General features: G+C 38.5%; 1 protein-coding gene across 1 annotated transcript in view; it reads right to left on the reverse strand.

The window, feature by feature from the left end:
* Positions 1–12,309: 12,309 nt before the first annotated feature.
* FUT8 (fucosyltransferase 8) overlaps positions 12,310–14,632 on the reverse strand; it is a 108,638-nt gene continuing 106,315 nt past the window's right edge. The window contains exon 13 of the mRNA XM_030451967.1: positions 12,310–14,378. Coding sequence (XP_030307827.1) covers positions 14,061–14,378 — 318 coding nt within the window. The 3' untranslated portion in view covers positions 12,310–14,060. The remainder of the gene's footprint in view (positions 14,379–14,632) is intronic.

Raw genomic sequence — 14,632 nt, forward strand, 5'->3', positions numbered from 1 at the left:
TTTCATCTTCACTGAACATTAGTCAAACACCTGCTTCTCTGCACTGTGATGCTGTGGGGAATCATCCTCCAACAGGGGTTTAGTTTGTGCTGAAATGGGAATGAGTATCTGTGCCTTTAATTAACAAGGAAAAATGTGATAATGCAAAAACAACCACAACCATCTAACACTTCTTGGAAGTTGAAATGTAAATATGAGTTCTTCTTCAAACTAAATGAGATGAGCCACTGGAAGCCATTTCAAAATAAGAACAAGAACCAATGACAAAGCTTTTTATCTGAAAGAAAGTGCACTGTCATTAACCCTCAGCTTTCAGAATTCTTCCTACTCTTTTTTTTTTCCTTGACGCATCTCATTTTCAAAAAAATCAGGATAAAACCATATCAGAGCAGTTTAAATGCTTTCTGGATTTTCCTTTTGCCATTAGTTGAGAAGTGCAATTCAGTCTATATTTCCTATTCTCATTTCTAATACAGAAATGCTGCCTCATTTTTACAAGAAATTGTCAATTATTTGGATTGAAAATAGATTAAATGCACATGACTACACTGAGGAGATATTAATACTTTGTTTAATGAGAAACTTAAAAAACTACAAATGTCAACAAATGGTGGCAGAGTGTGAAATCAAGCTTATGTTTCTTGTGTTTCACAAGGCTTGTATTACACACTGGCAGGTTGGAAGCTGAGTTTGTTCCACCACTGCTCTCATCTAAATGATGTCAGGGCAAAGGCAAAGACAGATCACCACCTGATGACATTTTTATTAGTAAAACTTAGGTCAATTAGGATTAGCCTCTGTTCAGAATATATATATGCTCAAAAAAGGCTAATTGCTCAGCTGTTACAGACTTACCAGTGGCAATTTCTAGAGACAAACATGGTTCCTGAAAATAGAGAAATGAAGAGAGAAGCACATTGTGCATAAAAGATAATGCAGTTGAATAAATCATCCTGGAAAAGTGGTGATTTAATCTGAATATGAGTGAGGCTGTGAGAAATTCAAGTAAAGAAATAGATGGCTGAATAGATGAAATAGATGAAGCTGAAATAGATGGCTAATAGCCTACCTACAGGAACTGCTCATATGCTTCATGTTATAAATCACAATGTATTTTAGACTTTTTATGCACTAAAAATTAACAGCTTGCTTCAGCCACATTTACTGTCAGTCACCCAAGTGCTATGCACCTTATCTTTGTGCTGGAAGGCAAGGATGGCTGAGTGCCCAACCCCTCTGCCTCCCTCCTGTTCCTGCATTCCCTTTCTTCACTTGACTGATTAACACTAGATTTTTATTGTAGACTTCTTGATAACACATGTGAAAACCTCATTAAACACACCGCTAGATTTCCTCTACCATGTCAGAAACCACACTAAGCCCAGTTTGCTATCAAGAGATGGTGCTCCTGGTATCCTGTCTGCACTGGCTACTGAAATAGACACATGGAAAGCAGGTAGCTGGGATTTCTTCTCTAGCCACAGGAATACCTGGATCTGTGCTGGATGTGAGGGGTTCACTGTACACAAAGCAAACTGCTAGCCCAGTTGTATTCAGTACATCACACCCTCAGGCTTGGGGTAAGATTAAGCTAATTTTTACCTTCAAGCAGATCAGTTCTCAAAGAGATAGAATCATAAAATCATAGAATTGGCTGGGTTGGAAGGGACCTCAGAGATCATCAAGTCCAACCCTTGATCCACTCCCCCCATGGTTCCCAGCCCATGGCACTGAGTACCACATCCAGTCTCTTTTGAAATATCTCCAGGGATGGAGAATCCACTACTTCCCTGGGCAGCCCATTCCAATGTCTGATCACCCTCTCCGTAAAGAAATTTCTTCTAATATCCAACCTAAACCTCCCCTGGCACAACTTGAGGCCATGCCCTCTTGTCTTGCTGAGAGTTGCCTGGGAAAAGAGCCCAACCCCCCCCTGGCTCCAACCTCCTTTCAGGGAGTTGTAGAGAGTGATGAGGTCTCCCCTGAGCCTCCTCTTCTCCAGGCTGAACACCCCCAGCTCCCTCAGCCTCTCCTCATAGGATCTGTGCTCGAGCCACTTCACCAGCCTGGTTGCCCTCCTTTGGACCCACTCCAGCACCTCAATCTCCTTCCTGAGCTGAGGGGCCCAGAACTGGACACAGGACTCAAGCTGTGGCCTCAGCAGGGCTGAGAATCCCTTCCCTGGACCTGCTGGCCACGCTGTTCCTGATCCAGGCCAGGATGCCATTGGCCTTCTTGGCCAGATAACTGCCTGAGTCCTATTATTAATTAATGCTGCCATCTGCACTTCTGTGGTGGTCACCAGTGGTGGTGAATACTTGGAAAACAAGGGAACAAACCCTAAGGTTCCACCTCAAAGCACTCAGTCTGCTCTAGCAATATTCTCTCAAGATAAAAAGCTTAAAAGTAAAATAGACAGAATGACATATGCACACATCCTGGAACATGGATAAATAAACCTGAATAAGCGATGGATTAAAAAAAAAAAAAAATTAAAAAGAAGAGGACTATATATATTTGGGAGAAAGCATTTATAGTTATTCCATCTCTTAATTGACACTGAGAAGGAAAGAAATGAGAGAAGACCAGAGAACCTGTTCTTTACTCTAAACCCTCAAAATCAGCAGCCAGAGGAGCTATTAAGGGTCCAAAGGTGGCTGATAACTAAAACACCACATCCTGAAGACTGCATAGGTAAGGCAACTATTGAAAGAAGAGCAGATGCACAACTCTTCTCAGTATTAAACCCTTAATAATTAAAAAATACATACCTAGATGGTAGCTTATGTTTTTCAGATGTATTGATGTTGTATGCATTCCACTGGCACCTGGGATGCATTCCTGTACCTAAGGTCAGTGAATTGAGACCCTTCAGTTCATAGATACACTTCTTCAGGCATTTATGCACAGGGTAAAGGAAACATTTTATTCATGTTTCTTTTCCATTAAAGACTTCATGAGATACAGAAAAATCTGAAGCCAAGGGGAAGGCTAGAAAAAAAGTGGAATAGATCTGGGAACATCATGTAACAAAGGCAAATCTGTTAGATGGAGCCAATTAGCTTTTCTCTTGGTTCATGTGTTTATTCTGATTCAATGGTAATTTTCTCCTAGACAATAAGTGAATGAGGCAAGAAATCAGTCCTTTTTCAGCACTGACAGAAGGAATGAATAGCTAGAAAACATACCCAGAACAATACTTGCTCAAAATGCTTTGGTCTATAGACAAGAGTCTGTATTCTTGTATGTGCCAGTGAGCAAAGCTGATGAAAATCTGTGACCATGCTGTGATTACAGCCAGCACCAGCATCTTGGGCTACTGAGGGCACTGCACTCTGCTACAGAGATAATTCCAAAAGTTCTGGTGGAAACTAGAAAACTCGTCAGTCCCTCAAACTTTGAACAGCTTAAGTCAAAACCAAACAAAACTGAGTGCCATTATGACACACAAGCTGTGCATATTTCTCAGCAGCTTTAGGAGCTTTGGTTGTGATTTAAGGGAAACTTTGTGAAGACGAAACACAGGGTGCATGTGCACGGGCCCTAGGGGGTTCTGATCCCAAAACTTGCAAGTCTGTTCTAGCTGTTTCAGTCTTAAAACAACTACATGTCACAAAAAGATGAAGAAAGGCAGCACATGCATGCAAGCACATGGCAAAGACAGAATTCATTAGAGTATAAAACCAAAGGAAACTGTCCTTGGAAGGACAGAAGGCTGTAATTGCTGGCAAGTGAAGTAAATCCTGGGAGAGACCAAAACTTGCAAATAAAACTACAGCTATAATCATCAGTAGGTGCAAATTGAGTAAAGAAATCTTTCTTTCCATAACTAAGTTTTCTTTGTAGATTTCTTCCCAGTATCCAGATTAACCTTTTATTGAGCACAGGCTGCACAGGTCAGGGATGCATGCAAAAAGCCCTCTTACTGGTACAGTTCAAAAAGGCTAAGAGTGTGAAACAAATACTTTTCTGTCAGTCAATAATCACCATTTTTTTGCAAGAAAACTAGAAGAGAATTTGAACAACTCTGCAAATTAAGTTTGTCTGGTCTTTGTAGAAATTACCAGTATAAATGCTTTACCCCATTTCTTGAGAAGCCTCTAAAGCAGGAGAAATGCATCCATTAGCACATAGATTCCAACCATCTCTGAGAAAAGGTTTGCCTCCTGTCATTGAAAACAGATCCGTGGCTCAGTGACACTGCTGCTGAAAGGAAGGATCACTCATCTAGGGAACTGCCATTTGTTAGTCCTGGAAAAAAAAAATAAGCTGCAATTGCAAGCATGCTGGATATACTGAACTTCACTGTTGACATGGCAATCTGAGGATGCATCCCTGCATCCACTCCAGAGCACTAAGAACAATGTACACAGGAGGAACAAGCATTTTGGGAACTTGGAAAACTCCTGTTGCTTATGTAGTATAGCACTGTTGCATTGTTCTCTAGAAACACAGTTTTGACAGATGTTAGGAATTCTGCAAAAGCATCATGCAATATGAAATTAAAAGGTCCCCATACACACACTATTAATGAGAAAACACAGGTACAGCATAATCTTCTGCTGCACATCTTGAACACCTGCCTAAGCAGGAAGCTTGAAAACTCCAGAGCAGAGACTTTTCTCTGAACTCAATATAAGCCTTTTTATCTAATTATTTATCTTCATAATTTGTGTCATTTAGGGAGTTTCCCCAAAGCAATTTGGCTGCTCGGTAGGACTCCACCATCCTCTAAATCTACCTACAACAGTAAAATGTAGTGTATGCTTTTTGCAATTCATTTATTAAATGTGTGCCATGATAAACAAGTGGAATACCATATGGAAACCTGTTGCTACTCACAGCTATTGTTCTCTAGGAAAATCTTTCCAGTTATAATGGACGATGATTTCACAAAACATTTGTTAGTCATGCTGCTGTGCAGCACAGTGATCCACACTGCACACCCTGTAACTCAAATAGAAATGATTAATTAAGATGATATATCAGTGTACTGCCTTCTGTACAGGCAGCTGTTCCTACTCCTTCCAGATGGATATACTGAAAGTTCTGTCATTCATGTTATATACCACCCACCAGTGCTTATCTGAAAGCTTCAAGGTGCAAAAATATTAAATGCTGTAAGATCAAGGTAATTTTGCATTAAGATTAAAAGATGTCTTAAAATAAAATCTCATATAATCGTAGACAGTCTGTACACTGAAGAACCAGGCCAGTTCAGCAGATGCAAATTACTGCTGATTCCTCACAGATAAGCAGCACCTTACATCAGCTGATTAAACCACAAGAGGAAAACCAGGGGTAAAAAAATAAGTATCTTACACTGGCATTCAAAATAATCCTACATGTAGTCCTATATTTAGAAATTTAATGGGATTTGTTTCTTATTATGTTTTTATGTTTGCTTTTGGAAAAGCTTTACTCCTCCTAGAAACATTTGTCTTGTTTTGGGATTAAGAAGTCTGAACAGTAACAAAATAAGTTGTTTGCTTCTGAGATCACAAAATTCAAGAATATGACATGGGAGATAAAATCTGATGAAAAAAATCAGACAGGTAGATAATTAATTGCATTTAATTTGTTTTCATTATCTGTACATATGCAGGTTTCTTAGAGATCTGAATGGACAGAGTAGAAGAGCATTCTTCATACAAGACAGATAGAGAAGAAACAAACAGTTGGAAACAAAGATATTAAGTTGGCACCAGTGGTGGAGAAGTTGCTGGAGAAGATATTGCATAAACAAAAAGAATCATGGATATCACTGTGCCTTGTACTGGCTGCATGCTTAGAAAACTGATTTAAAACTGCTTTTCAAACACAGACACCACAATTGCCCTGCACATCTACAGCTGCAAGACAAAGTCTAAACCAAAGTGAAGCTGGATAAAACAAAATTAGGAAAAAGAGTGGTAACACTGATAGGAAAAAGTGTATGAGAATGAGTCCAAACTCATTTTTCTGGACTGTAAATCTGCTGACAGGGGGGTGACCTCTCTTTCTCAGACAGCACTAAGAGCCAGAAATACATGCAGAGGCTTAAAGCTTGCCTTCAGCACCAAATTTTTGGCTACAGACAATTGTAGTAAGCTACTTGCCACAGAGAACAAGTTAAAATCTACCTTGAAGTTCTGTAGGTGAGCAATGCAAATGACAGGTCTCTCAGAAATAAAACATCAGGCTCAAATCAACAAAGAATGGTACTATTGCCTTCCCTCCTCTCTCTCCCCAACCACTGTGCATGGCTTCACCAAAAAGAAGTGCTTCAAAGAAAACTTTAAAGAGACCAAGAGCAACTACAGACTGCGTTGAGAAAATCCAGGCAGAGGGAGCACAGCAGAGCACTTGGTGAGATGCATTTTATCAGGAAGGAACAACAAGTTCTGAAACCAACACCCACCCAGCATGAATCATGACAAAATAATGAATGCTTCTTCGAGGCAGCCCAGGAAGGGAAGAAGACAACAACCTCCAGTCAACCCCACTGGCAGCTACAGCAAAGACTGGAATACCTTCATGTCAAACCATCAATCACCATCTTCATCCAGTGGTTCTTACACTTTGCTCTGTGCAATTTTAAAAGCACAGAAATTGAAGATTTACACCCATGTCTACTTCCAACCCCCTCACTGACCAATATGCACCAACCCAATCAGCAGTGCCACAGACAGGAATCTCTTCCACTTCACACTGAAATATATTCAGCATACATGTGGTTGGTCACTGACTCCCAAGAGAAGGAATCAGAGCAAACAAAGTACAAGAGGCAATTTCTTTGATCACTGCACTGTTTCAGAACCAAGCATGTAAATATCCTACCAATAAGAAAGGTTATCATCATGTAGGAACAATATGGATGTAGGAACAAAATGTAGGAACAATAATTCCTGAATCTGACTTCTGATATGTGGGGCAGGAAGTTGAAAAAATCTTTTTTCAGAAACACAATAGAAAATAAGCAATATAGAAAAAAAAAAAAAAAAAAAAAAAAGCATTAGGAATAAAAATAAGCTCTAGAAAATCATACTGAATTTAGCACTATAGAGGAAATGTTTAACCCATTTCCTGACAATCATGATGCATATTACTGTACTGCCTGGGGATCCCACTGAATAACAAAAATCCCCAAGTGGTAGGGATTTCCAAAAGGAAACTTTTAGATCTTGTAATCCAAACACTGGAAAAAGGAAATGTGCAACACACTCAGAAAGATGAGAACATGAGCTAATATGAATTAGTGTAATAACAACTAGTCATAACACACCAGCAACCCCAGAGAAATACATTCTGAGCAGGCAGATCCATCTTAATTATCCTATTTAATATTTAGCAAACATTTCCCTGTTGTATCTAAACAAATGGAAAACTCCAGCAAACAAATCCATCAGTCCTAACTATTATGTGAAGGTTCATCAGTGCTAACCTCTTCATGATCCCCAGTGGTGCACAGGTTAAAAAACAGTCAATCCAGCCTAACAAGATCTGTCAATCTTTGCTGGATAACTGAAGTTCGGCCATAAGCAAAAATCATTTTAAGAAACACCAGTGCACAATGAACTCCATCTGAGGCAAGAAGAAATGCTGCCAACTTAATGCCACAAATCTCAGCTTACTCTTTGTGGTAAACAATTTTATTCTCAAGTGAAAACAAACAAAATTTTATAGATGTTACAAAGTGACCCCAAGTTTAAAATCATGAACTCAGCACAGTTCATCCTCCAGCAAGAAGCTGAAGCAGTGAAGCCAAGCACTCCCATCAGCCAGGCAGTGGCTTTCCAGGATCCTGGTGGCACAGAATGGATGCCCAATTCTTCCTCATTCACAAAGGAGGAAGAAAGATGGAGAATAGAGGATGTCCTGCTTTTTAGTCTCTTCCCATTCTCCCAGGCTGCTACAGTTTGTAAAGCTTTCAGCAATCCCACTGGGATTCTTTTGGAGACATATCTTCTGTATGCAGCTGAGTTAGACAGGAATCTCCACATTCAGTGGATTCTCACATCTGAGTGTAACATGCTTGTGGCTCTACTTGTAGTGTAATTAAGAATAAAGTTATTAAGAATAGTGCAGCTCTATTAAACAAACCAAAATGCCAAAGAAAGAGAGCAGGAACACTGAAACCAAGCTAAAATAAAGGATTCTGAGACTGAAGAGAAGAAAATTACCTGTCTCTTACAGTCTTGTAAGACTGCACTCTGGATCCTTACCACTTATATATGAAAATGCAGGCATTAGTGTTCTTTAAGTGACAGGCAAATATGGACAGGGAATGCTATGACAAGACATCTTCCATCTGGGTCAAGAAACCTGCTGTGGTGTGAGCTGAATCTTACTAGGCAAGGATCTTCTATGCATTAAAAGCCTCCCAAGCACTTACCAAGCACATCTCATTACTGCATTTCCTCTCTGAATCCTTCACTATACCAGCTAAGGAAAAGATGAAAATCCAAAACCCATTTTGTAAAAAAAAAAAAAAAAAAAAAAAAAAATTTAAAAAATTACTTGCAAGAAGAAATTTCACACCTCATTATGAAAAATCAAATCTGGACACTTGCTGTCCCTGAATTCCTGGTCAAGTAATGAACACAAGCCAGTAGGCAAGGAAATCAGAACACACTAAGCAGAGAGGTTTGAAGAAGGTTCATACAAACAGGGTAGTTCAGACTCAGTTGGAAGCAGGCAGAAGGAAGAGCCTGAAAAGTTCATAGTCTCCAAAAACATCTGTATAGATGAGCCTATCAAAATCCTATGACTGGAGGATATCTTTAAGACAATGAGAAGAAATAGAGCAAGGGTCAATATGCTCCTCGAGGAAAATGTAGGATAGTCAGAACTTTGTCTCAACATGAAAACCCTTCAGAAATAGACTAAAATCAGAAGGAAATCTCAAGGATATGTATGAGTGGGAAAATCTTGCAGAACTGAAAATAAAACCAGTATACATACGTATGTGTCCACTCTTCCAGAACATGTACAGTGCAGTTCAGCTGCAATAGCTTCTTCCCTCCTTAGGGGTCAGCCTAAAAGCACAAAGTTAACTCTGTTAAGTGATAAAGACATCTTGGTGTAAACGACTGGCATGGCTTTTTATTCACCCAAACTTGCTTGAACTGAACTGGCAACTAGATTCTGATGAAAAGTAAGTTTCAGAGGAAATGAGCACACAAAATAAAGGAAGGTTCCAGTTGAACAGCAGACATTATCAGCACTGTTAGGTGTTTCTGCATGGTACCAAAAGGGGTAAAGAACAAGCAACACATCAGTGGGAGGGAGTCTCAGATGCCTGTAGCAATGCCAGAAGAACTCTGCCTTTTGACCTTTGATTCTGAAATGATCTTGTACAGCATGAAACCCACCAGTGGTGCAGGCAAACAAACCAGCAATTTTTTTAAGCAGGTTTGGAAATTTTATACTGTCCTCTAATTTGTGTCATGCAGTGCCACATTTTAGAAGTGACCAGGATAGTCTGAAATCTAACCCAACCTGCTCACAGATGATATTTTTATGCATAATTTTCTTTGGTTCAGTCTTGCTCCCCATGAGCCTGCAGGTACGTAAAAGGGACCTTGGCAAAAGCCTATAAACTGCAATTAGTATTGCACCAACTATTGGTACCTTAGGGAAATGGATTTTTTTTTTTTTTTTAGTTTTAAAATACAATTTCAATTCAATATAAGTAAACCCAAGTGTGTGCCTTCTGACAGCCTTCTCCCAAGTCACTCAAATAAGCAATTAAATTGTACTATAGTAAAACCAATTATCAGAATATGGCCAGCATGATGTTTAAACATAAGACTGTGACTGGTATGAGGAAAATCAAAAGAGAGGTTGCAAATTTTTTGCAAGTATTTCTTGCAAAGAGCAGAAGGATTTTGCTAGCAGAGGTTCTTAACCCAGCACCAAAAGGTTTATTTGTGGCTTTATAAACTGATACAGCAACTTAAATTAAAAGTACAGTATCATGTCTTCTTACTGTACTCTCCCTCCCACCTCCCAAACTAAGCAAATTATTTTTACATGAATCCTTCAGACACTTGAGACATTACATTGCAAAGAATCTTATGGCCTGGAGAAACAATAGTTCTGTTCACTGTTCCAGATGGTAGGTGGTGCTGCTCCCCTGGCATGAAGAAAAATCTCTCTCCCATTATCTAGAACTTTTAATGAAATTTTTCTGTTTTATATACTATGATGTTCCTAGCTCAGAAGCCATGATGTTTACTCTGTAACTGTGTGACACAAAACCAGAAGCCTCAAATGGAAATATTCATATTGTGAGTACCTCTCCATAAGAAAGGTACCATCAGTTCACTTTTCTGAAAAACTGGTAAAAGAGAGAAATCTTTCTGGTAACTACATGTTTTCTTAAAGTCAGTTGTAGAAAGGGGTAGACAAAAGGCTTCTCTGGAGATAAATACTTCTAATGTCTGAAATAAAACATCATCCTTCTTGAACAAATCAATAGTACCAGGCAGTTCACAGGGATGTTGGTAGAGGAGGTTTGGGAATCCCAAGCATTTGCCTGCAGATGAAGGAGGGAACTCAGCCTGAGGTAACTGATCCCAGTCTCCAGGTGCACCAGTGCCAAGCAGCCCAGTTCTGACCTGCTCAGGACAAATTTCTCAACCCAGTTGATAAGTAGCAAATCTAACATTCAGTTTTCAGGGACTGCATTTACCCAGCAAATAAATTACTACAGAGAACGTGACAACTGTGATGCAAAAGAGCAAAGAAGGGAAGAGTACTGTTCATATTCCTGTTGATGAACACAACACACACGCATACACAGGAATGCTTATTAAAGAGGAAAAATTTAATGGAGTGTTATCTTGTTTAAGAGAGTGTGAGAGCTGTCTCTGGTTTAGGGATGTCAGAGTTGGTGGTTTACTAGGAGGCAAAAATTACATGACTGGTTTGTTGCAGAGCTACATGGCAAATGGAAGAAACAAGATGTGAACTTGCATGCTTGCAAGTGTTCTGGGTAGAGTCTTCCAAAAGGTTCAGCTTTCTTACAGGTATTTAAGACAGTTCTTATTTCCTGTTATTTCTGTGTTTTGTGAGCTACAATAAAAATCTTCTTGGGGGGTGTGTCTTGTTTTCATTTACCCACAGATCCTTTCATACTTCCTAGGCTCTACTGAAACTGAAAATAAAGCCTTTAATAGGAATTTTGTTTAATATAAAAAAAATTCAGTTTTAATATTCCAATTCCAAGGATTCCAAGACATAACTAACCAGTAGTTTTCCAGTTTCCAGTAAAGGAAACAAATGTGTAGAAACAGATGCATCTAGCAGTCTATTGCTACATTTCTTCCCCTGAGAAGTACTGCACTGAAAGGATCATACAGTCCAGGGGAATAAGGTCATAACACCTACATTAGCACATTTCTTAATTATTAACAATAATTTTATAATTTTGTACCATTTTGTTATCACTTTCCAAAATATGATGAGTCAATTACTCATCAGGTACTCAGATAGGTCAGGGGACACAAGTACCTTGCTGGTATTTTGTCAGGAATAGCCTGTGAAGGAATTCCCACATTCCATGTCCTCTGTAACAGCAGTGTTTTCAGCTCTCTCCTTACTACAGCAGCAGATCTGCTCTTGCCTTTGGGCTCATCCTAGGTGCTCTGTTATTTATCTTCAGTGTTATTTCCAACTGAGCTACCTGACTGTGGAGGAATTTTCACATGTTAATTCATTTATATCATTTTTGCATCACTCTAAAAAACGAGCTTGAAATCGTGAGCTCTGAAGCTGTAAGTAAAGAGCTTAATAAAGAAACATTTTCAAAAGCTAAAACTATCAAACAGATAATGTAGTGTTTGTAGCAAAATAAGGAAATTAATGTTCCCAAAGATAAAACGCACTGATCTAATTGTCGAGGAAGAAATGCTTGTGGCTCTGGGTATTTTTTTCAAGTAGATAAACTAAGCAACAATAGCTTTATGTGTGCAACTCAAATTTAAATTACAAAAACTTTGTTTATAGCCTACATTTATGCTTTTGCACTACCACAAGTGTGGTTAGTTACTGGAAAATTTATCAGACTTGCTTAGACAGGAACCTAACATCAAACAGCTTCCTCAGGAGTTCCAAAATACAGAAACACCAGTTAGCTGTAGTCATCTTTAGTCACAACAATTTATTGTCTTTAGCATTACTTGGCCACTCTTACTATTTGCATTTATCCTCCAATGAATCTTTAAATCCCATTTTATATTCATGCTAATTTTACTGATATATCTATTTAGTCCTACAATAGGCAATTTTTCTTTTCTTTCTTTTTTTTTTTTTTTTTTTTTTTCACAGCAGTTTTCAACTTTAATTTTTCTTTTTCAAGATCCAAAATAGCTTTTTAGTTGAGGAACTCATAACTGGAAGGGACCTACAGGATCAGCCCTGCAAGTCAAGTCAGAGAACTGCTTTGTTAACTCCTTTACAAACCAAGTTCCATCCTTCTCATCACCTTACTCAACTGGGAGACTGTTAGCTGAACTTTCAGAGATTTCCTTTTACTTTTCAGCCTCAAATGTATCTGTGGCCAAGTGCATCCATCCACTGCATCAACACTGTCTTTGGTCAATTCATAACTGCAGTTAAACATCCTTTTGATGTTTGCTTTGCTAAGGTCAACCAACCATGCTCTTTTATCTTTAATTTTGTGGCATTTTCTGTGTCTGAACAGAAAACATTGCCTGCACTTCCAGTATTCCAGAGTGGATTTCACTACAGCCTGTATTACACTATAAATATTTTTTATTTGGAAATAATCTCTTCTTAACTTATTCTTTTTTTAAATATATATACACACACAACCCCCAAATCTACAAATTTCTTTGCAAACCTGTCCTGTAAATTATCTCCTTTCTTAATAGAGGGCAGACTAGCAACAACAGATTTCAAAACACTAAGAATTACTGACAATTTTATGTCATGCATAAAAATTCATCCTTGTGTATATTTTCTTGGAAACTACTATTTTTGGGGTAAATTGTTTCAGAGTAGTCTAGACTGACAGGTTCAATAAACGGAATAGCTTGGAAATATTTCACTTAAAAGCAACTACATTCAATGCCAAAATGATAAATGGCCATCTCTAATACCCTAAAAAAAATGTTTTGGAAAGAGAAACACAGAAAGAACAGTGCTGGAGAATAAATATCAGAAACTGAGCCACTGAAGTAATCCTGCTGAAACTCACAGAGCTGAGAAACCCTGTGTGCCACTATAAGTTATTGTACTAGATTATGTGTGTTTAAAAATTCAAATGAAACTTCAGCTACTTCTTCCTTTGTGGGTTTTGTGGCTTTTTTTTTTTTTTTTTTTTTTAATCAAAGGCAATGTCCAGAAACATGATCAGTTATAAAGAATCCGTTCATGGCATCGTTTACAAAAGTTCCTACCAGACAGTGACTATTTTATTGTTGAATGAATCCTTTATTTTATTAATGATGAGAAGTAATCAATGGAATGCTAAAAATAAACTCATAAAGAAATCTAGTTGGAAATCTGGATCTGTCATTTGAAGCAAGTTCAGTGGTCGTGGTAACACCAGCTGGAGATTGACCCTTGCCCATTGTGGAACAGACATGGCTCTTCTAAAAAGGTCACAAGTTTTTCAAATATAGGCACCATGTTTTAAATTTTGCACATACAAAATATTTGTTCATGTCACTCAAATTACACAATGTGGCAGTGTTCTGAGTCTGAACATCCTTGTCAAGAAATGGCAGAGAGAAGAGCACAAAGCTCACTTCAGACTAATGGCTGGGACAAATCCTGAAAAGAGACAGAAGTATAAAATAACAGCTTCTCCTTGTCTGCTGCTTTCTGTGTGCATGTGTGAGAGTGCATATAACAAAAAAGGTTTGAGAGTATGTTCAGATAACAGCCCATCCATTTGTTCTCAGCTTCTTTTCCAATTTCACTGCTAAAGGCTTTGATTTTCACTGCATGTTAAAATGCAAATTCAAATGCCATATAAATCAATAGTTAGTTTGTTGACTGGGTCAACCCAATCAAAAATGAGAATTACTGCTGAGTGTCTTCCTCTTCCTCTATTTGTCAGCCTCTGGGTACGTAGGATACTTGACTGTCTCAATTTTCTCCTTAACTTTATAGGATGGGTACAGGCCTGTTCTTCCCAATTTCCTATTGATGCCTTTTGAGTAACCATCCCAGTGGTTTCCAGCTACTCCAATTACATCTCCAGGTTCCATAGGAATTTCATCAGCAGTTCGTGGATGATGAGCATAAATAGCAATCTGGTTGTGGGCATTCTGTCCCCCAAAGTAGTAGATATCATCCAAAGAATGGAAATATGCTGAAGCATCTGGATGCAAGGTCTGCATAATTTCATAGGCAACTCGACACACCTTAGAAATAAAAACAGGAGAGAAGTCATAAATATTGTGTCTGCTGCAATATACTTCAGCAGTCAAAAATTAAATAAGGTGAAGACTTTCTGGCACATCCATGTCAAAACCCAAAGTAAAACAACAAACAAAGCCAAACCAGGAAACCTGCATATTTACTAACATGAAGGATACACTTTTGCAGCATTTTAATTAGCAGTCTGGTGATCAGATTTGGTAAAGTATGTAAATAATCAGAACAATCTGCTTTTCAG

The sequence above is a fragment of the Calypte anna genome, chromosome 5A, assembly GCF_003957555.1.
Source record: "Calypte anna isolate BGI_N300 chromosome 5A, bCalAnn1_v1.p, whole genome shotgun sequence".
In the NCBI taxonomy this organism is placed as follows: Eukaryota; Metazoa; Chordata; class Aves; order Apodiformes; family Trochilidae; genus Calypte; species Calypte anna.